Source organism: Pollicipes pollicipes, unplaced genomic scaffold, assembly GCF_011947565.3.
Source record: "Pollicipes pollicipes isolate AB1234 unplaced genomic scaffold, Ppol_2.1 Scaffold_6052;HRSCAF=7182_pilon_pilon_pilon, whole genome shotgun sequence".
In the NCBI taxonomy this organism is placed as follows: domain Eukaryota; kingdom Metazoa; phylum Arthropoda; class Thecostraca; order Pollicipedomorpha; family Pollicipedidae; genus Pollicipes; species Pollicipes pollicipes.
In genome coordinates this window covers 2,680,061-2,704,067 of record NW_023596805.1, presented here as the reverse complement: position 1 = coordinate 2,704,067, position 24,007 = coordinate 2,680,061, and the positions used below count along the sequence as shown (strand labels likewise).

Below are 24,007 nucleotides of genomic sequence, written 5' to 3'. Positions count from 1 at the left end.
AGCTTAAGCTGATAAACGCCTTGCCGTTGGGTCAAACTAAAAAACGTTGCCTCACCGACTTTGTTCTTCCTTCTCCACTTGTGCATGCAGCTGGGCTAGGCGCTTAGCATGTATTCCAGAACAGACGAGAGAAGCAAACAAAGTCCAGCATCGAGTCACGACGTTCCCAGGAAGCCGCAAGAATGTTTGTCAAATTGACGGATCCCGTTGCAGCCACGTAGCATGCTGCACAAGGACTGAAAACCATCCGGCGTAGGGCTTACGCGTCCCGGATTTATGAGACGGGCCCGTGCCGCTATAAGAGGCCGACAACGGCTTTGCCTGGCCAGCTTTGCTTGGACTTGCAGACACCAAAGCCGCAGTTCATCATGCGGCTCGCGTTGCTCCTGGCGGTACTGTGCTGTGCCAGTGCCTTTCCGTTGAATGGCGTGGCCACTATATTCCGGACCAACAACACACCAGCAGGTGAGATCATTATCATAATTGGCGGCGTTTCACGCAGCGGCGGCCCCTGGTGGCACGTGCTTCTGTTCTTAAATTTATGACATGCATCAGCATGCGTGCGAACAACTTTTGACAGCAGAAAATTAAGCGCAGACAAAATAATTCTGTAATAAATAAGAAAAATAAGAAGTAAAAAATAGAAGCTTAATAAAATAAGAAGCTTGTAAACACGTGATGTTGGTTTACGACAAATTTTAATTTTTTCGCTTTTACGACAAACCAAATTCCACTCTCCCGTCGCCCGGCGAACAGCGTTTTCAGTAAACAGAGTTTTAATTGTCCCCCCACCCGATCGCAAAATCCTGGATCATAATCATCCTAGTCGATCACTCTATTCTGCTCAGAAGTAAGTAATTGCACCGGTTGCAAGAATAGCATTCGTGCACAATTCGGTGAATTACATGCGCATTTCTCCACCCTGTGCTGGATTCAACAGAGATCACATTTCGGCTGCTGATTAGTAACATCTAAGACAGTACCCGATAAATCTCAATATTTATTTTACATGTGTCGTCAAGCAAAAAGGTTGTTGGAAATTTCATCCCACTTAGATATTGTGAGTGTGATGATGTTAGGATGAAAGTCGTCAGTGCCTTCCGAGTTGAAATCGCATATGGTACGTAGCATGGCAAGGTTGCGATGTGGGCATGACGTCCCTTTAAACTCCGCATGAGTTCTAGATTAAACGTAAGCACGAAAAAGAGAACTCGGCGCAGGTGCCAGAACAAAGAAAATGACTTATGGAAGCATTTCACCAACAGAAAAGCGTAAACTGCACATTGCGGGGCGGAAAAAGAACATTTTACATCATATCCGGAATGCTCTCTTTCTTTGAATTTCTAACTTTTGAGCGCAGTTAAGTGCATGCCGTTTTTTTGCAGCTGCAACACGAACTGATTCGTCCGGCATGCAGCAGAAATCGGATCGCACAAACGACTTGAATCACGAGGGTTTGCGGTCGTGATAAATCATCCACGACTCGAACTAATGAGGATCCACTGGGGCGCTGGCATGCTGCATTAAACTACGCTGCAAAACGAAAAGAGCACAAGATCATGAGTTTAAGAAAAGATAGACCCAAATGACTGACATTGACGATAAATGGTCTCGATTTAGTCTTAAAATTATCTCGGCAAACTCAAAGGTGGGAGCAGTGGCGATTGCGAAGCCGCAGCGACGTGCACGGATTGCATAAAAAGGACATCGACGTAGCTACATGAACATCTTAGAGCTGGCACCGTCATCATGTACCCCTACGCCGTGTCATGTACGTGATGATACGCAACCAAAGCCATGTCACAAACGAGGTCTTGGCCACTGAGCCGGCGGCGCTGGCGACGTCCCTAAGCCGCCACCGAGGGGAACCTGATTTACGCATAAGAGAAGAGCACCGGCCGTGCCAGGAGGGTTACGTTCACTTTCCTAAGCACCGATTCATCACAGCCCTGTGCAGGGCGAATGCTGATAGATCGAGTCTCGTTGTCGACGCACCTGGGTGGGCTCCCACCCCTCTGCGTCCACCACATTCTCGTCACGTTCGAAGGATCAGCCCCGGACGTTGTGATGACCTTCCCCCGTCGCGTGATGGTACCGTGGTGGCCGGAGAGGCGACTGCGGATCAGAGGATGTTTTGCAGGCCGCGGGCGCCCACAAGGACGCAAATCCCCCGCATGATTCATTGACTGTCTCGAAATCGCAGGGCACCTCCCATTCCGTCGAAGCCGAGCTGTCGCCATGGCAACTGCCGCGAGACAGTTGACGCCGCCTGACGTGTCGGGCAGCCCGTTGAGCACTTTTACAGTTGTTGATAACTGCAGCACACCCGCCGCTGGATCGAGCCGTTGGGCCCTTTCTGCACAATGATCGCTCAAGCTGCCAAGGCTGCTTTCTGAGTGGAAAACAGCATTGCCTCACAAGTTTGCGCAATTTGTCGTATGCGCGTTTTCGGCAGGCCTGGTCTTAACGCACCGTCAACCCAGGCATGTTGGACAGGCTTATTTTTCAAACAGCACGTGGCATTAGGAGCAAGCTTTACTTGCGAAATTTGAAACGCGCCATTGTACATCTGAGACAGTGTATCGTGAGCTCAACGAACGCGGGCATTGCTCACCCTCGGCTTATCTCTGGTCATGTAACTTTGCGTTGGTGATCAGCGCAGCAACAGCTTTCAGTAGTTTTTATACGTTACCTGTTCGTAAGATTATGCGCAGCATTAAAACAACGTCGCATGTGTCAGCGTTTATACTCGCAGGATTGTTTCCGCTCGTGCTGTTTGCACTGAAGGTGCCATGAGGTAGCGATGTATTCAGACAAGCCCCAGTCGGTGTCAAAAGATGGAATTCTATTCGCAACATTTGTGCAAGTGCATACATTGATAAGTGGCTCAAACATGACTGCGCTTCAGGCACTGGTGAGCACGAACACAATAATGTTATTAGTGAGCACCGTGAGGCGTTGCACATAAAGAATGTGTCTGCAATATTATCCTCGCCTCAGTCATTCGCCTGCAGCACTGACCTCTCCGCGGCGTCACATAGCATTACATCGCCATCGCCATCGACGTTGTGGCGATGCGCTGCTTTTCACGCATGCCCCAAGACACTGTCACCGTGGATCAAGCGTTGGGTGGGATCAAGACCCTCAAGACGATACTTTACGTGCAACACCACCGGCGTGACAATAATTCCGCGTAAATCATAATTCGGGTACTCAAATTGGAAGGGTGGGAAAAGTGGAGAAGTGAATGGGTCATGATGCACTTACTTTACTTTCCAATGCAAAATAGATAAGAAGCTCAAGGGCTAGGCAGAATTCTTTTAAACTTTTTTCAGAACCTTAAAGACCTCTACGATGACGCATAGTCGAAGCTGACCGGAAGGGCGGTGTGGCCAACCTCCTTTTCCAAGCACGTTTACGTTCCCCCTTGCCTTACCCCCTATTCCTGTTTTGAAAATTATCGCACCGCCCTTCTCTGTCCTAGATCATAGAAGAAATAAAAACGTGGCTGCCATTAGCTTGCTCGATATATAGTCCGCCAGCACACAGCCTAAGTACCACGGTTTTGGAAGAGCTTTCGACTGACACAAATGTTATGTTTTGGCATAGTAGATAATGGAAGACTGCTGCGTCTTTGCTATGTCTTTTTTGGTTCTGTCAGAAGTTTTTTCTATACGCTGATCAAATTTTGCAAAGAATCGGCCATAGCATGTCCCCTAAGGATGACGAGTGCACGACATTGCTCCATAACCCATAGCATTACGGTCGGAGGCAACACTCCAACGTGGCAGTATTTAGTTTATTCAGAATGTGCTGAAGTTAGAATACGGGTGTTTATAACCACGCCTCGCTCGACGCAAAGTGAAGCGAAAAACTGATTGGGAAGGCCGCACTATTTTTAGCAGTGTTTTTAGAATGCATGCCACGATTTTTTGGAGGCCATTTAAGCTCTCCGGATGCACTATCGGTTTTCTTTCCGGGCTTCCGGGTAGGCTCTCTTTTCGGCTTTCTTTCCGTAGTCTGTTATCAGTTGCCATCCGACATGCGTATTAATTTGTCTTTTCCCCTCTCTACCAGCGATCCATTGATCGGTTGATTGTATGGTCATACTGTGTCTGCATTAGTTGATCACTTGGCCAATTGCCTTTACGTAGGCAACAACAAACTCTAAAAGAAAATTTTGGTTTTGAGCTTTGCCTACGAAACCTTCGAAACAAATATTACCATAGAACTAATAAACTATCCAGTCAGGTCAAAAAGACGCGACAGAAAATAACTCAATGTCCTGCCTCAATTCACCCTCGCTATCATTCTTGCGGAGCCCATTTCCTATTTGAATGACCTCGTCATCCTCCTATTCATGACTGTCTTTTGAAGGTGTTGCGAGCACAAAACTCTCATCATGTATCGTCATCACCCACCTTGGCTGGTACCGGTATGCACACGTTCCAGGAATCATTTGCACGCCGAATGGATAGACAAAAATAATTTGAAAGCACACTTGAATTTTTGACCTCGTGAACAAGGTCCGGGACCAAAAACTTATCAAAAATACAACTTAACGAATATCACGTATATCATCACTATAAGTAGGTCATATGAATTACGTTTTTATACTTGCCATGTCTTACACTGCACATGCACTGTACGATTTTGAGAAAAAACAGGCAACAACTTGTCTATTACGCTGCACACACCAAACAGATGTCATTTTCAGCGATGTAAAAAGCGCTCAGTCAATACCTCACCTGGCTACCGTTGACTATGTGTGTCCGTGTGACAGCCAAGCGTTCTGTTCATTTTCAGGTGACTGTACTGCCACAGGACCGTCAGGTAGTGACCCATGCAAGTTCTGCAAATGCTTCCCCACTGGAGAATGCATCGTAAGTAGCCCGTACTGCCGGCTTGTACGACGCCATGACCATTTTAAAGTTCGTGAGTTGGATGACTTAGAGGAATGGACAGTAACAAAGCATATATACACGGACAGACATAACCAAGGGGACGTCGGGGGGTCGCCTCTCTGAGACCCGCATTTTTAAAACTTTCTATCACGGATGGCTCCTGACGGAATGTTCAAAATCGACATCATCCGTGCTCGCTGAGCTCGCGCGTATCTTAAAAAAATCCTGGCTGCACCATTTTGTACCTATCCATGGATTTATTCCACCCTTAATGGCGTGGCTCATCTGATCTTGAAATAAATCTCATTCATATAAGAGCAGCCTGAAAAACAAAACTAATGTACCGATAAAGCAAAGAGGTGACAGGAGGAAAGGAAACAGAAAAATCAGCCCATAAACGAAGATGGGGAAGTGTTCTTGAAATAACAAACATATCGAACAGTGTGGCTCATCTGGTTTTGAAATAATCACATCTATTATAAACATGGTCTGAAAACAAAAATAAAGTTTCGATAGAACAACAAGGTGACAACAAGGAAAAGAGACAGAAAAATCAGCTTATAAATGAAGCCAGGTGCATATGCCGCAGGGGTACACATGAGTGCACGTGGGTGATGATACCCAAGGGATATCATCACCCATGCATGATAATTTGCCTGGATTAGGATTACAAACGTAATAGGACTAAAAAACGCTCTTTCAACCGCTTAAGATCAAGAAACATGCACTGCCAGTATCCGCAACCAAGTAACACTTCGTAGAAGGCAGCGGGTCGGTGCCGACGTTCCAAAAAAAATGTGTACGGATGCGGCTGATTGCATCCCGCGTGAAGGCCACTTACTGTAGACATCCGGGCCTCGGCTCTTGTGGCCGGGAGACATGCGGTCGATTCCTTGTACCCTTGAGACGGATGTGGGTAGCGGAGACGTGAGCATCCCTTGCTTAAGGAGAGGGCGCGGGAGCCGGAGAAGCACGGTGCAGGTTTCTCAAAACGTCTGCTGTATGCGAGATGGCCGTTGTCTTGCGACCGGGAGGCAATTGGAATGCTGTTGGCACGTGGGCATCGCGACACGTTCCCTTGTTTTTAGTCATTCATCAAGTTTGCAGCATTTACTTATTTTACCATTATCTGATACTGTGATCATATAATTATAATACCTTATTGTTGAGCCTTCTATTATTTGCTATGAGACATGCTGCTGACTGCTCAGAATCAGAAGGGGTTGAGGAAGTGCACAGGAGAAAACCCATAATTCTGCAGTTCTGAGTTATCCTAGCTCACAATATCAATGCCGGGTCGTTTGTCCTCCCGGCTTCGACTACTACACAAAACGGTTAGATTTTTTGCCGGGCTGAATTACCCCACCGTCTGCTTATCCTCCTTCGCAGGCACTCGCCATCTCAGTTGGTATTAATGACTCAGCGCGCGATGCGCTTGGGCGTTACTTTATGTTTAAAGGTACACCCAAATAGAGCTTATATGGCGCCCGTGAGAACATGCGTTCCAAGCATCAAAAGCACCGTTGATACCACCGAAACAACTTTTTGAATGTTTTATATGAATGTGAAAGGCGTATGGAAGGCCTCGAATGTGAAGCGCAAACAGGAGCTTGACATATCGATAGATTTATTTGCGGGGACATAAACAGCCGGTATTTCGAACTGAATAAAACAATTGTATCCTCAGCCCCTCAACCAGGAATTGCATCGGATGGACTTGCATGAAGGGAAAGCATCCAGTTCTTATTAGAAAGTATTCGATTGAAACCAACAAGGGCACATTCTTGCGTTGCGGGAGGACATTAAGCTTGTGGCACACGTGACAATGACGCCAGGGAAAACGTGCACACTTCCTCCGGGACTGCAAGGAGTAGCAAGAAGCCAACACCAACCGATTACAAAACAACCACATCTAAGTGCAACAAATAAACAAGCATTTCGCCGTTCATCCATCAAGCATCATCTGTCCGTTATATCATCATCGCGCGTTGCAAAGCATGCACCATGCCGAGTCGCCGAGCCCTGTCGCCTACTTCAACTCTTTAGCTCGCGAGACTACACCGTCATTGGCTCGCCGCGCATAAGACACCTGGACGCAGCGTGTGGCTGAGCTCCTGGCACGAGCCCAGATTATCATCTGTCACCCCCTCTCCTCCCCCTCTCAATCGGCTTAGGACTGGAATCGCTCGCTAGACCACGGGTCCCGTGCATTGACGCTGTGCCGCTGTGCCAAAGACAAAGCTGGCACGGGTCTTACCACATCGTCAGTCGTGACGCTGGGCTTATTGGGTAATGAAGATCTCGTTGCTCGGTTCATTGGGTCATGGAGACCAGGTCAGCTGAATTCCTTTGGTCGCCGTGGTGATGCGGTTCAGCCACAGGGTCTGCTGAGAACCTTTTCTTGTGAGCAAAGTTTAAGTATTTTTCTACCGGTCATATGTGTGCCTGGGCTTTATATGACGTTCCTGTATAACTTTTTTAAGGACGCATTTGGTCTCCGGTTTTCTGTATGAGAAACTCCCTGCACCGCGTTTTTGAGACATGCGATCCTGTCCAGTATCCATAAATCGGTCCCCCCTCCCCAGCCTGTCGTCATGAAAGGAGAGGCAGGCGTTCCCGAGATGACTTAGCACGGCCGGTCGAAACCTTTCGCTTTTTTGGGTTTGAAAAAAGTCACTGGAACAAAATGGCAGCACCGACCATGCTGACGATTTCTAGCTTCAACGGCCTCAAGGCCCCAGCCAGGGGCGTAGCTTTACAAAATGAGTTGAGGGGGGGGGCTGAGCAGTGAAAATTACCGAACGTACCCCAAAATATGCAAAAAACAGGTTTATCCATGGATTTTGCCCACTTCCTTTCCAAAGTGTAGGGGGCTGAAGCCCAAGCTGGTAGGGGATTGAATCCCCCCCCCCCCCTCAACTAAACAAGAAACTACACCTCGCCCCCAGCCTTACGGCACGGCTCGAGCGAGAAATCCGTTTTGTCTAACGTCCTTTTAAGTACCGTGGTGCATGCTCACGTCGGATTGCATGTCTGCACACTTGATCAAACATGGCCGGATTACAGCATGAGCCATGATCCCTTGAGACGGAGCCTGACACGGGGAGAGGGGGGAGGGGGGACAAAGCTCTGACAGCTTAAGGCGGTTGCTGACTTTGCGAAGCGTGATGAAGCTTGGTGTGACATGAGAAGCCACTTTGGGTGATGACGGATGGCCTACCGGAAAGTCTGACCCAAAGCCCGGCTGGATGGAGCACCTGAACGGCATTGACCACATGCTCCACCAGGACCGCCGCCAAGACTTACCTGAAAGGCGGTGGGGCTCGGGTGGGGGGTGGGGGGAGGGGGCAGTTTCCGCCTATGGTGAAAACGTAATACATACCGACCCGAGGGGAGGGCCAGAGGGACGTGCTCACCCTCTGCCCTCTTCCTGCACCCCTTGTTCTGTAATCTGTATTGCATGCTTCGTATCATGCATGATTTACAGACATCACATTCTGAATCCCGAGTTGTTGTTTTTTTTGTTAATGCTCAGGACCCACCGCCAGTAATGTCATGTCGTCTTGCAGAGATTGCATAATACGGGTTTGCAGTTCTTATGCTGACACCGAAAATGTAACCAATGTTTTCTCGGAAGCGCCGTTTAACCAGTACACCCTGGCATTCTGAAGTTCGCTTGCGGTGAGTATAAGAACTCCGATCTCATAATACCAAAAGGCAAGAATCCGACAAGCCTTCGCGCTTACACCAAGCGATAACATTAAGTCCTTCGCTTCGAGCAACCACGTAACAGCTTCGCTTTGAATCACAATGCATTCCTGACGCCAAGCCGGCTAAAAATGGCGACGGGGAAGGGTTAGGCGCGTGGCAGCATAACACCTTACATGGCACCTTGCAAATGCTGTCAGACTGACACGAAACTTTGTTAAGCTAAGCGGACGTGTTGACCGGCGTGAGCGTCTCTTGGGTGGGACGATGCCAGAGGTGTCACTTGGCATGGCTTCGGGGGCATGAGCCCCCCTCCCTCCTTCGCCGTCCCTTCCAATGCTGGCTTGAGCTCCCTCAATGCTCCTCTGAGCCTCGCCCAATGCATGTGAACAAACAGGGAATACTGGGCCAAAGAAATGCAGCTAGTGTCTTAACTGCTGGTACACAGATTCTAAAGGCATCACAATGTCTATCGTCCTCATCTGATATCATCATTATCCCTATCCGATATCGGCCTCAAATCACACGCCAATCTGCTTTTGTTTATTTCAATTGTGACATCAGGAACAAAAATCGATGCATGCAAAATACCGGGAGAAATCAGAATTGGAGGGTAGGTTAGGTTAGCTTCATTGGATACCCCCCGTTCAATTTCAGGAGATGACACCCTTGGACATGCGTCCATAGAGCGCATTGCTTCGTTGCTTCCAGATGCCTTTAAACCTGTACTTATTCGGCATTTCCCTTTTTCGCCACTTGATGATGTATTTCCATGTGACCCAATTCACAAACAAACTGACGGATAGGTACATCATGTTAAGTAGGAACGCCATCTGTACTAGGTCTTTGACGAATTAAAAACATCTTCGCGGCACTTTGGTGAGCTTAACGGCACACGATCAGCTTTGCTTCCGTCTTCCAAGTTGCCCTAATGCTTATGCATTTTAGATGTGGTATATAAATGGGTCATGCCCAACAGTGCTAGTGTGAAAACGGCTGCAATCTGACGGATGCATCACCGTCGCACATGCGCTGTCCCGCTGCGCGCTTGCGCTGAAGAGTTCAGGGTTTGAAGTTAGCGAGTCTACGCGCACTCAACGATTCCGCGTCCAAGGCAACCTATCAGCGTTGAGGTTACAATGCCACCAAAGTCGTCTGCCAATCAACGTCGAGTAAAGAATCTCAAGAAGTCTCCAATACGCAGTCAATACCACTTTTTGGAAAGCGGCTACGCTTCCGATGAAATATGGTAGCCTGGCACGAATTGTGTACAGCGGTCATATCCTCCATACTCACAATATGATGCATTTTTATAAATTAATTAAAGATCATCTAATCATAGCCTACATGTATATATCATAGCACTGGCATATCATGTCTACATGTCTTTGGCACCACATCTGCGCTAAATTGGAATTGTGTTAACACCATTTCTCGACAATTTGATACGCTTGGAACTTTCACTAACATTTTCGGCATTCTGCCAACTGCTCATTACCCAACGTAAACGGGGTATTGTGTTGCTCACTGCGACCCACGATCTGCCAGTCACGGAGGTTACGTCCCCTGATGTCATTGAGTAAGCGTTCCCTGATGTCATTGGGTTACATTGACTACCACTGTCGTCATTTTGCTGACGTCCGTTGACGTTACTGGGCTGGCGTCAACTGACGTCATTGATGTGGCATCAACGCATGTCATTTAGCCGACATTCGCTGACGTCATAGAGCTGACGTCCGGCACTGCGACATCATCGTCTCACCGCCCTTCCAGCGAGACGCGTCCGTCGCCGCTCCCCGACAGCAGCGCACCGCGGACGCCTCTAACGCCGGCCCTCCTGCGTTAGGAGAGCCGGCCTTAGATACATGATGGGCCAACTACGGGGCTGCCGTCCCCTGACGTCATTGGGTTGATGTTCACTGTCGACATTGAGCTGACGTCCACTGACGTCATTAAGCTGACGTATACTGACATCACTGAGCTGACATCCACTGACGTCATTGGGTTGACGTCAACTGAAGTCATTGATCTGATATCAACCGACGTCATTTGGTTGACGTCAGGTGACGTCATTGAGGTCATAGTCAGCCCGATGACGTCATTGACGACATAGGGCTGACGTCTGGCACTGCAGCATTATCCTTTCGCCGCCATTCCAGCGAGACGCGTCCGTCGCCGTCCCCGACAGCAGCGTGCCGCGGGGTGTTCTAACGCCAGCTCTCTGCCTCCTGTTACAGGCGGTCCGAGCGCAATGTGACTGGGACCGCAACCAAGAGGAGTACGAGGCCGACGGCTGCACGGCGGTCTTCTCGCCGGGCGTGTGTTGCCCGCAGGTGACCTGCGCAGGCGCCACCCTGCAGCCGGCCGGGCACCGGGTGACCACCACGCCGCGGCCGCTCGCACTCGCCGCGGGCGCTCCGGCCCCGCCCACCACGCAGGCCCCGCCCCCGACGGTAGCCACGACCCCGCCGACGACGCCCACGACGTTGCCGGCCGCGGAGACGCTGCCGCAGGAGATCGACCTGGGGCTGACCTCGGCGGCTCCGGCCGAGGGGCCGAGTGAGTCGACCGCAGTCGAGGAGCCGGAGGTCTTCGCCACCACCGAGCAGCCGGATGCGCCCACATCAGCCGAGGAGCCGGAAGTCTTCGCCACCACCGAGCGGCCGGATGCGCCCACATCAGCCGAGGAGCCGGAGGTCTTCGCCACCATCGAACAGCCGGATGCGCTGGTCTCAGCCGAGGAGCCGGAGGTCTTCGCCACCACCGAGCAGCCGGATGCCTCCATCGCGGTGGAGAAGCCAGACGCCTTCGTCACAACCGAGCAGCTGGATAGCATCATCTCAACAGAGGAGCCGGAGGTCTTCGCCACCACCCCGCAGCCGGACACGTCCATCTCGGTGGAGGAGCCAGATGCCTACGTCACAACCGAACAGCCGGACGCAGCCATCTCGGCGGAGGAGCCAGACGCCTACGTCACAACCGAACAGCCTGATGCAGCCATCTCGGCGGAGGAGCCGGACGTCCTCGTCTCAGCAGAGGCGCCTGCTGCCTCACCGGACGACGCGGTGACGGAAGCGCCGTCCGATCCGCCTTCGCTGACAGTCCCGGAGGCCTCAGCCGAGCTGACTCAGGCTCGGCCGGAGGTCCAGCAGGTCCAGCAGGAGGCGGACGAACTGGAGCAGCAGGAGGAGGCGAAGGCCGCGGAGGAACAGGTGGGGGACTGAGCCCGAACTCCCCCCGGACGCACCTCCAGCCCCGGACACTGCTGACGTTCCGGACCTGCGGCCGGTGGAGGCGCCAGTGCAGGAGATAGTCGAGGTCCCCGGTCAGGACGTCCCTGCAGTTGACGCCCCAGCACTGGAGCTGGTTGAAGCTCCTGAGCAAGAAATAGGCGAGCTTCCTGTGGCCGGCGACGAGCTTACCGCTGAAACAGATGTGGCGGCAGAGCCTGCCACCTCTCAAGCTGAAGCGCCGCAGGCCATCTCTGGAACGGAGGAGCCTCAGGCCGTCTCCGAGACAGAGGAGCTGCAGCTCGCACCGGCGCCAGAAGAGCCGCAGCTCGCACCGGCGCCAGAAGAGTCGCAACTCGCACCGGCGCCAGAAGAGTCGCAGCTCGCACAGTCGCCAGAAGAGCCGCAGCTCGCACCGGCGCCAGAGGAGCCGCAGCTCGTACCGGCGCCAGAGGAGCCGCAGCTCGCACTGGCGCCAGAGGAGCCGCAGCTCGCACCGGCGCCAGAGGAGCCGCAGCTCGCACCGGCCCCAGAGGAGCCGCAGCTTGCACCGGCGCCAGAAGAGATGAGGACGGAAGGTCCACCGGTCATCCCTGCCACGGAAGTGCCTCAGTTCACGACGGAATTAGACGGGCCAGAACTCGCCGCCGTCACGGAAGACCCTCAATTTAGCGCGGAGGCAGTTGAGGTTCCGCTGGTGCCCGCCACGGAGCCTGGACCAACGATTCCGCCAGAGTCAGTCGGAAGTGAAGATCTGCTGCTCGTTGAGGAGGAGGCAGACAGAGGCGATGTCCCTCCGCCCAGTGACGTAACCCTCTTTGGCGACGCACTCGTGTCTAGTGATGTGCCCCCGTCCAGTGATGTGCCCCCGTCCAGCGACTTGCCCCCGTCTGGTGACGCCCAGGAAACCAGTCTGCCCGCTCTGGCGGAGGAGGGGAGCGGCGAGCTGCTAGCGGTGGAAGAAGGCCCATTGCAAGAGGAGTTCCCTGCCAGCGTAGGCGATTCTGTCAGCGATCTGATACCGGTTCCGGGTGAAAGCTTTCCGGCACCGGAGGGCTCTGAAGGCATAGCCGTGAGGTGGGGAGGCGGGGGGAGGAGCGGCTTAGTGGAAAAACACGGCTTTAAGTATCGACTTATATAGCGCGTAAGTAAGCATTGCATGTAAGCACAGAGAAACATGTTTAACTCACTCAACATCTTGACGGATGGAGTGGTGAGTGTGGTGGAAGATTTACCCCCTTGACTACACGTGAAGATGTTCGAGTTCATGAGGGTTGTGATATTTGTGTTGAATTTCACAGTCGCGCGTGACGGTAAAACGTTCGAAGTGCATCTCGACCTCGAGGGTTTCTACTAGAGATTTTTTCTCTTGGCGATGGGAGCATGTCTCTGTGCCCTGGACACCGCAGGAATTGCCTCCCAAATCGTAATCTCAGTTTCTCCCGTCGATCTGTAAGGACGTTCACTTGCCTAAGGTTCGCCAGAAGGAAGGGAATACCGAAGTGTTCCAACACTTTGCCAAACGTGGGTGTAAGATTCAGAGAGCGAAATTCTCTTGGCGACTCCGGCATTGTTGTTTTTTTTTTGGAACTGGAGAGATGGTTGCCCTCGTCCAAACTGATATGACCTGCCCCCCCCCCCCCCCCATAAGCGATCGAAAAAAGACGCGTCAGTGGCATTCTTCACAATATTCATTCAGCAGCCGTGCCGGAGTACATCAGCGGGTATCAGCCACGTTTTCTCGAAGGTGAAATAGCTTACTTGCCGTGGTTGCAGATCAAATGGAATATTTTCGGAAGGCAAAGCACACGGTAACTGTTCCGTGCGAAGTGTTTCACGTGTTGAGCAAGTTTCCGCAAAGGATTCGTTGACAAGCTCAGTTTAACTGTTGGAGTAGTAGCTGTTAGCAGTAACGGAGTATGCGGCTCCGGTAAATTCAAGGGCGCAAGGTGCCGACTGTCGATTCGTTTTTGCTGGTCTGTCCGTACTAAAAATCATTCCTCTCACAAGCAATTTTCGTCATCTTTCACTTGTGCTAACTGGTCTCTGCAGCGGAAATTTCTTGACGTACCTCTTCCATTAGGTTCGTTAGTTTACCGAACTGGCGACCGCCGTGTGCGCTGTTTCGATGGTTGATGGGGGTCTTAAACTACTCTGTCATCCAACGAAGCTCGTTGACTTTGCGCTGGTTTTGCACATTGCTACTTTGCGTAACATATTCATTGATCTTGCACGACGGGGTAGAAGCTGGTCTTAGCCCTCCCCTGGTCTTGAGCACGCACTAAGAGGTAATAGCCCTGACACGATGGCTTTGTAAAGGCCTACTGCTTTAGGGGATCATTGTTGGTGATTCTACATTGGCTGGGACATCCTGCAAAACTTGCAGAGGCGAAGACGCATGAAGGAAAAGCTGCCAAATTTGGCAAAAATGGTCAGCTGCCAACTTTGGCCAAACTTTGCGGCGTCGCTGTGATGTAGTATGGTAAGCAGTGTTCACGGAGATTCCCTGATTTACAACGCTTCGAGAGCTCCTATGCCCTTGAAACCTGTGTCGCTGTTGTTTGCCACTAACTACGCCAATAAACAGCTTTGTTTTTTAGCTTTGCGTGTTCAGCTTCGTGTGGGAGCTGGAAATTATAATATACATCATAGGCAAGAAGATATGACAGCTCCATGAACAACCACATTAATTTGCACTAAAAGTGGCAATTTCTATAGCATGCACAAATGATCATTTTGTGGCCAATCAACAATACACAATAGCTACAAAAAAACTTGAGGGCAAAGGAAACGGCAGTATGTAGTGCGTAACAGGACTTCGGGAGCGAGGTAGCCGCTGGCAGATCCAATCCGCCGGCTTGGGGAGACAGATCGCTATGTCGACTAAAATAAGCTTGCCCAGGTAGAATTTTTCCTCGGAATCTCATCACCTTCCTTTGCTTTCAAGTGCAACTCAAGCAATACTTGTGAAAGGTAGCAATAATTCTTTGGAAATATTAACAGCCCTAGCATATCTGTGGGATTTTCGTTATAACCACGCAATTTTGCAGCCTTCATTTAAAGACTAGGTCGACGCAGACTAGGTCGGCGTCAGTAAAGCACTCTAACTTGGCTTCAGGTATGCCGCTGGTGGATCAGGCCGATTGATTTGGCGATGAGAAAGAACCGCGCTGGAAAATAATTATCCATGCATAATATACCTCAGGGTTATTACATTTCCTCGTATTTGAGATACCTTAGCTAATGTTTGGGAAGAGGATGACACAAAGAATGTAGTAATGACCACACAAACGTCGCTGGGGTAACGCTCAACTATTTTACGACAGTTTGTGAGCTCACGTGAACATTGTGCTGGTTGGTCTCCTCTCCAGAACTGAGAGACTCATAAAGATACCTTAAATTTCTGTTAATGCGCTTTCTAAAAAAAATATTGCCTTGTGCTAGAAATATGCCCGAGAACCCAATCATACTGGAAACTTAGCATACCAATTACTAAACTGACATTCATAATGCCCCGATTTTTTAACGTTCACTCTTTGCTGAATGCATACCTCCAGCCAAACCAGCCTGGGTCCTGCCGGAGCAAAACTACAGATTAATGGCTCCGTGTGTGATTTATATGTTTGGGGCGGGGGGCGGGGGGGGGGGGGGTTAGTCTCATGCGTGTAATCGCTTCCATAATAAAGAAGCGAACGAAGAAACTCGAGACGACGGCACATCCAATCCCTCAAAGGTGCCGCGGATGCTTCCTATCTCACATCTTGTTTCAATTATTTCTATTTTGCCAATTTCAGGCTCCAATAGAAATGACAAACGAGGTGAAGGGTAAGGCTCAAAGGATATGACGCCATATTTTAGCAATCGAAGACGAGCGGAGAGAGGGAGACACGGTCAATATGGCTTCCCCTGGGTGGTCAGTGGCTGTAGCACCCTCTACGCTTGCGAATTACGCTGGTATTGGAGACATCCCGGCAATTCGGCGAAAAAGGAAGGGAAAAGGGAAAACGCGAAGGAAAAAAGCGCCGGAGCCGCCTGCAGATCCGTCACGGGATCAAGGCGTGCGGCATTCACCCGCGACTCCCGTGCCTGGCAGGCAGCCGTCCACCCAGTGAGCGTCATCATCGCTCAGACCGCGGTGACGTCATCCAGCTCATCGCGCAGACCGCCGTGACGCCATCCAGCTCCAAGCCCGTCCACCTTCAGCGACTGAGCCGGGACGGTCTTCGACATGGCAGCGCCGTGCAGTCCCTGACAGACGTCCACCGCGCGCCGCCCCGGGTCGCGGCGACGTTCACCGGGCCGCGAAGGCCGCGGGGGAGGGAGGGGGGGGGGGGGGGGGGGGCTCAGGCGAGACGGCACGTCTTGGTTCCAAGCTGCAGTCGGCTCCAGCGGGTGTGACGCTGAAAATGGCGTCTCGCAAGTCCCAGGTATGCCGCTTGCTACAGACGCCGCTTTAATCATCGGTGATTGGACGCTACAATTTTGTTCTTGTTTGTTTTTCCTAAAGTAGACAAGACGGTCCGTTTTCTAGAACGCGGCTTTTCACCAGTATCAGATCCCGAATTGCCGGAATGCGGACGTTTCTGTACTTTGCATTAAAAAACCTATGGAATTTAGCACCCATAATGGCAGTGCCATTACCGCGCCGTTCCTTTAGCGGCGCCAGAGCTAAGGCCAAAAATGGTCGGAAATATTACAACAGTAGTGAAAAACTTACGGCCAAAAGCGGCGGTTGTAAATCACTGATGAGCGCGTGCCGCACTCCCTAAGCATGGCCTGGAAAACAGTTTGTCTTGGTAGGCCAAATCACTTTTAAGAATTCGTATAACAGGAGGATACAGACGAGCTGTCACGACTTCAAGTCATTCAGAATTAGTTCTGGTTATGCAATGTTTCCCAAGCTAAATCAGAATGTCTGAAAGGCAAAGTTAAGTGCAAAGTAGAGGGTTAGTAAAGTGTCAGCAATATGTGGAACGTGAATATGCATGCAAGGCTTTCCGCACGTTGTAAGCTGCTCTGAAACTGTTCCTGTCTGAGCGTAGTTAGTAGCGTAGTAGCGTAGTAGCGTAGCGTAGTAGTAGAGACCGAGTTTGGTGACCACCTTAGCACGCGCCCGCGTGGCCTGCTAGATACCTTTCGCTCGGATGGGGGGGGGGGGGTTAATTTGACCCAGCTGAGATCTCGAGAACTAAGAAAGCCAGAGACACCAAATTCACAGGGTGTGTTAATCTGTACGTGAACTAAATAGGTCAAATTTTAAGGTTCTTAGTTCATGACCTTCGGGTCAAATAAGGTCAAACAAGGTTGAATTCCGGATTGGTCCCCAAAGTGCCCTTAGAACCTAGTTCACTGTTTCTAAGCAAGCGGTCACATGCTTAGTAAGGTCAGTGACCTTGTTTGACCTTTTGAAGATCATGGTGACTAAAATCATGCAAGATCGCTCTGAGTTTTGCATTTGAATAAGCGGCAAAGATTAAGCTAGGCAGTATGATTCTAAAAACAAAATGTTGACCTGGGTTATTTTAGGTCAATGACCTATTCTGAAGTCTAAGAGTCTATGACGGATGTATAATGCGATTCCTGCTATCAATAAATTCGCAATGAGCACCAGCAACTATCCCAAACAGCAAGCCCTAAAGTAAAGAAACAGGCTGGTTTTGACCTCGGTCTGACCTTTATGCTTGACCTTAGTTCAGTGTGACTTGCTCATTCAATATTCATGTTGCACAAGAAAGCATCTCAGAGATGTATGGCTTCGTCTAGCACTCCGTTGTTGCACCACATTGAACGATTTCCTAGAAACTGACTTTGCTGAAACCATAACCCAACTTTGACTTGCCATAGGTCAGCGACCATACAGAGTGCATATTGATTTTGGATGTCAAACAATCCGCTATTCAATTATTTACAGCTATGCAGAATTTGGCGCGGCTGTGTCACGCCGTTCGGAAACCAGTCTGGAAAAACCTTTGGGGTGGTCAAGTTGACCCCCTATCCGAGCGCGGATTAACATACCTCTGCTTGTAAGAGCATCAGATGACACGAGCATAATCTCTGCCCATGCACAACCCCTTTGAAATAAGCAGATGCAGCTGCTCTCTACGGCCGGTTGGTAAACACCGGTCTCCATCTAACCGGCTACCATCGCAACCAACCAAGCAACCAAGCAACCAAGCAACCAACACAAGCCCCAAGGCAACACAGATCAGTCGCGCGGCGGTAGCGGATGAGGTAAAGCACCGGTGCTGTGACGATCCAGGAGACCAGGACCCCGGCATTACAAGGTCACCCGGCGTCTGTTCGGCGCTGTGACGATCCAGGAGACCGGGACCCCGGCATTACAAGGCCGCCCGCCGTCTGTTCGGCGCTGTGACGATCCAGGAGACCAGGGTTACCCGCCACCTGTTTGTCGCTGTGACGATCCAGGAGACCAGGACCCCGGCAGCATGCCATCGCCGGTTACAGGGTGCTCCACTTTCGATAGCGCTATGTGCACCCCGCAAAGGCTCCCTGCTGGCTCCGCATTAGTCGTATGTTCAGGAGGCACCTATGTCGAAAAGGCGCTTGTCCTATGTTCAACAGGAGGTTATCCTATGTTCAAGAGGCACCTGTCCTATGTTCAAAAGGCACTTTCCAAAGATGAAGAGGCACTTGTCCTATGTTCAAGAGACACTTGCCCTTTGTTCAAAAGGCGCTTGTTCTACGCCAAAGGGCACTTGGTGTGCTAGCATACGATGGGCTCTGAGGTTTTTTTTAATTTTTTTTTAAAGATTTGTTCCGAACCCTTTGAATGGATGGATTTCCGGGATCAGAGCTCACGCTAAGCAGTGCTTGTTGTGTGAGCCCTGACCCCTACCATCCGATCGCGCAATTCCATGTCAACGGCAGAATTTTGTGGCGAAAGCTTGACGTGCCGCAATGCTCGGCACGGTCCGTCCTGCCCTCTGACGTCAACTGACCTTTAGCGCGACCGCTGCCACCGGCCGCAGGCCATACCTGTCAAGGGCAAATAGGCGAGCACCCTAAAGCGACTCGAACCCATCCCGCCACGGGTGGGTGGATCGGAAGGCAGGCGCTCTAACCAACTGAGCCACCGGGACGGACAAAGGTGGGTCTTATGACGCCAGACTTCGCGTACTGACAGTTATCGGTCTACGATTGGTCATGAGGTGTTGGTTAAACGACGTTATCGAGCAAATATTGGCTATTCAGACGGGTCCCGCTTTCTTTGCTGCGCAAAAGATGATGTCGTTGGCGGCGGAAGCGTTGCCAGCCTTGGCATCACGTTGAGTAGTGTCCCAACAAGATGAGCGGGTCTTAGCTAAGATCTTCAAGGCGTTTGACAACGATGGATCACTCGGATGCATTGCCCGTGCAGCGCTATTTCACGCACTTCGGATATCGAAACGATCTTATTTCGTTTTCGTTCACATCTGCTTTGCTGTACGAGGAGTCAGCGCCGTTGGCATTGATATAGCACAACCCCCAATCCACACAGCATTGACTCGTGTTTCAAAGACGCACAGTTTTGTCCCGATAACTTTTTCTTTGCAAGTTTTCAAAGCTGCGTCGATTGCCATTGCCCTGAGAAGACGATTTTTGATTGAAGCCAATTGACGCCAGTTGACAACGAATACAGCATCTTTACACCCACTTGTAAAGGCGTTATATTCGTTGTTGCTCGAGCTTTACGGCATGTTTTCGACGGCTTGGCCTTTGCACATCTCGTCTTCTCGACGTACACGAAAAATACCTTTCTGGTAAGTGCCAAAACACCCCCCCCCCCCCACCCGCGCACGCATGACATATACCGACATCAGACTTAATGTGAACATGTCATTGGATCGTCACGGACATGGGTTGAAAATGTCATAGGTCACGGACATGTCTGGGCATGGACGTGTCATGGATCGTCACGAAGGCTGAGCCCGTGGTACGCGTCAATTTGACGATAATCAGCGCAGCCGTCCGCTGTACATCTGGCTAAATAAATGTACACGGACACAGACGTACGCTTAAATCTGTGGTGCATTACACAGGTTGCAGACTGCGCTCCTTGACCTAAAAATTGCGTGATGATGCAATCGGTGGACACAAAGCCGCCAGCTTCTGGGAGGCGTGGCGGCAGGATCGGGCCGCTCAAGCTGAAGGCGTTCTCACCGTTCTGGTGGTACGCGGCCTCATCGCAGAGAAGGCGGCTGAGGATCTCCGCTACGCTTGCCACACTAGCAGGCCGTGCAGGCCTGCTGCACCGGTCTGCACGGCGAGATGGCACGTCGGGCTACTGGCCGCATATCGAACTAACCGACAGCTGTAAAAAGGCGCCACCACTTTTGTCGTGGAACAGGGAGTCATCTTGAATGACTTCAGCTTTTGAATTCGTCATCAATAGCCAAACAAAGCGAGCTACAAGCGGCTTCCGCCTGCTTCACCGTGCGAAGAGGCAACGCCGTTCGCACCGGTAGCGTTACCACCCGCGACGTCACATTCACACTGGTAGTGTCCCCACCACTGACGTCACGTTCCCACTGGTAGTGTCATCACCAGTGACGTCACGTTCGCACTGGTAGTGTCACCCCTATGACGTCACGTTCGCACCGGTAGTGTCACCACCCATGACATCACGCTCGCACCGGTAATGTCACCACCCGTGACGTCACGCTCGCACCGTAAGAGCCATCACTCGTGACGTCATGTTTGCATCAGTAGTGTCATTACCCGTGACGTCACGCTTACCCGTGTCCCAACAATATGAAGTGGATCGCAGTTAGCATTTGTAAGCTGTTAAACACTCGTGGATTACTCGAACCCGTGTAGCGCTGTTTCACGCGTTCAAGATAACGAATAAATGTAATTCATTTGTGGTTTTCGCTCGCTTCCCTGCGATCAGAACCGCGCCGTTGACGTCTGTAAGACACTGTCTCCATCCCAAATCACATTGATTTCAATTGTTAACCACACACGATGTAACGGGACAATTCTTTCCTCTAATCTTGCAGTGCTTACGTCACTTGGCAATCTCCTGCTTGTGGAGACGCTAGGTTTGTCGCTGCTTGAGCTTTACAGCAAACTTTGAGCTTTACAGCAGACTTTTGACCTACGCTTCCGACGTCTTAGCCTCTGCACATCTTGCTTCTCCTACGCACGCAAAAAGTGCCTCCCTACTAAATGCTGAAGCATGCCTAAGACATGCATTCACGCACGCGCCGTGATCGGCATCAGCAGCGCTCGGACGTAAATTTATGCTGTGGATCGTCATCAAGGTTAAGCGCGTCCTACAGGCAAACTTCACGGCAATCGGTGCAGCTATTTCTTGTGCTCTGTGTCTGGCTAAAGAAATGCGGACAGACAGACACACAAACAAACAGACAGACAGGTAGACAGGCAGGCAGACAGACAGACAGACATACAGGAAGACAGACAGACAGACAGACAGACAGACAGACAGACAGACAGACAGACAGACAGACAGACAGACAGACAGACAGACAGACAGACAGACAGACAGACAGACAGACAGACAGACAGACAGATAGACAGCCAGTCAGACAGACATACAATCGGAAATGATTGAATTAGATTGTTCATGCTCGATTACTCGTGCTGCTTCTTTCTGCAGAGCTGCTTGAAACGTGCAGTATTGACAATATAACTAATATTTGCTTGGTAGCGTCTAGCCAGTTCGTCTTGGACTATTTAAGGTAGATAACGAACAGCATGAGAACTTTGAACTCATGATGCCGAAAAATCAGGAGCTCAAGGGCTTTCTTGCTAATCTTCTCCATGTACACCTGAGCACAACATGCACAATAACTTCAGTGACAGAGTTTTAGGTGATGTCGCATTTTTGTTGCGTCAGGTTAGGTTAGCAAGAGCAGTTTCTATTTTGCCGGATGCTGATGCCGGATTATTTTGTCCGCAGATAACTCTGTTTCAAAGCTGACCATACCATGCACTTCCAGGGGATGAAAATACGGTGACATGACATCGCTCCATAATCTATCTTCAATTTCCTCGTCCAACGCTGAAAGAATCATATGCAATTTTATGTTGTTATTATTTACTTCTCCCATACCCATCGAAAGACAGAGCGCAAATTGCCACATATCTGATGCACATGCTGGCGATAACAAGCTCAGTGGTTGTATTTTATATGTGGGTATTTCAAATGTTACTATTAGAATAACTCGGAGAGCGGCTGTAATCGGTCAGCTTGCATTTATGACGGTGGGGGTCATCCTCGATGTCCAGCTTTTTTAACGGAAACCCTGGAACGCAAGGTGTACTCGCACAGTAACCCTCAGGGGTACGACGAACGCAGAGTGTGCTCGCACAGTAACCCTCAGGGGTACGAAGAAAACTTCATCCCACCCATGATATGTATTAACCCTCGCCTTGATTTGACGGTTTTATAACGTGAACGAAGAAAGGAGTAGGGGTCCATACGACCCATCGCCGTTTACAAAGCAACTAGATATTGCCTAGCGGGAAACACCATTTGATTGGTCTTGACAATATCTCGCGGTTGGTTATCAGTTGTTTTTTGCTGCTAGGTCAATAATCAACCGCATTGTACCTGGTAAAAGATCAAATTTTCCCGAAAATAAAACTTTTCAGCTTTACCTGCTACTACACATGATAAAATGGCTCATAGCGATACAGAACCTGTCAAGCGTGTTTCTTGTTTACTTCTGAGTACAACAGCATATTGTTTAAATGCGTTGACTAAATCTTTATAATGCATGGATCTGTTAACGTAATGTCGGCCCGCCGCGCGCGTTACATGCTATAGTCGGTTGCCGCCGCCCGCCCGCCCAGGCCATTGATGCCAAAGACCGCCGTGCAGTGTTACCCCAAAACCGCCATTGCTCTAAGAAATTCTGAAGCACTTTTTTGTTGCCAAAGCACGCACAATAAATGTCCCATAAGCTACTTAAAATTTAAACTCTCTAAATGATTGACAAAATCCGCGATCAAGATCAATCATCAAGACAAACTGATCTGGAATGAGTCACTGCACTACCGACTGAAAGAACGTATCACAGGTGCAACCTCCCTCACCACAAAATACGGAGCATCCGTATGCATGTCTCGTCTGCCGTATTTTACCAGGCCGCCACTCGTAAGTTCGGTAAGAGCTGCGGCCACAATCTTTGATCATCATATCAAACCTGCACGAATTTGGGCTCGTGTGCAGTTTGGAGCACGTGAAACTTGCGAGACACCCGCGAAAGGTTCGGGATAGGATCGCTGCTACTTCCGTGGCAATAGCACGTGCGTTGGTGAACAGCTAGAATTTCGAGCGCTCTGGGATTTTCTAGCAAACGTTTCGATATTTTTCTCCAAGTCAGAAATGCCTATCAGGACAAAGCACGGATATGGCTTTGGAAGCAAAGATTAGGTCCTTTGCAACGCTTAGCAGCTAGACAAACATGGCCATAAAGCAAACTGTGCGCAAACAGCTTTTAGCGGCAAAACGTTCGGCGATGTGGAACACAGTTTCGCCATCATTGCCGTTTACGCTGAATATGACTCGTTTGTTGATGATGGAAACCATTTGCGTGCTTTGGTGTCCGGCGTCTTCTTTGCGAGTGCTTAATCTGTGAACATAAATATGTTTTATTAAGTAACAGCATGCCTCACTCCGGTAGCATGACAGTATTGCTTACGTCTAAGCACTCATCAGCATTGTGGCTTTATAGGCCGTGTTTATGAACTTGTCTAAACACTTAGCTACTTCTTCCAGTCATTACTAAGATATATGCTAGGTAATTCCATTATAGCTAAGTTATGATTGGTTGCGCTTGGCCATTGAACAAGACTGCCATCGAAGACAGGTCTGTATGTGGTGCATTAGTTAATTTTCATTTACAAGACAATCGAAGCGTTAAGTTTTTAGCTTTCATGATAGATGGTTGAGTTAAACCATGGTGGTGCATGACATGGACCATGACCATGTCAGTGTCCACGCGGCAAAGACGTCCATGTTCCACGACCATTTGATCACAGCGATTGACAAAGGATTGTGGTCCCAATCTTTGCACACCAACGTAAGCAAAGTCCTTGTTGGGTAAAACACCTGGTTGACTGACTCAGATAGTCACCAGACGTGTGCTTCAGAGACCGAACATGGGGACTGACATGGATCATGGACATGAATCTCAA

General features: G+C 50.1%; 1 protein-coding gene across 1 annotated transcript; it reads left to right on the top strand.

Moving 5' to 3' along the window:
- The first annotated feature begins 339 nt into the window (after window positions 1–339).
- Window positions 340–15,411, top strand: LOC119104472 (paternally-expressed gene 3 protein). The gene is made up of 3 exons (XM_037228188.1): window positions 340–465; window positions 4,807–4,883; window positions 10,850–15,411. The coding sequence occupies exons 1-3, from the start codon at window positions 369–371 to the stop codon at window positions 11,834–11,836; spliced, it is 1,161 nt and encodes a 386-aa protein (XP_037084083.1). The 5' UTR covers window positions 340–368; the 3' UTR covers window positions 11,837–15,411.
- Window positions 15,412–24,007: the final 8,596 nt, after the last annotated feature.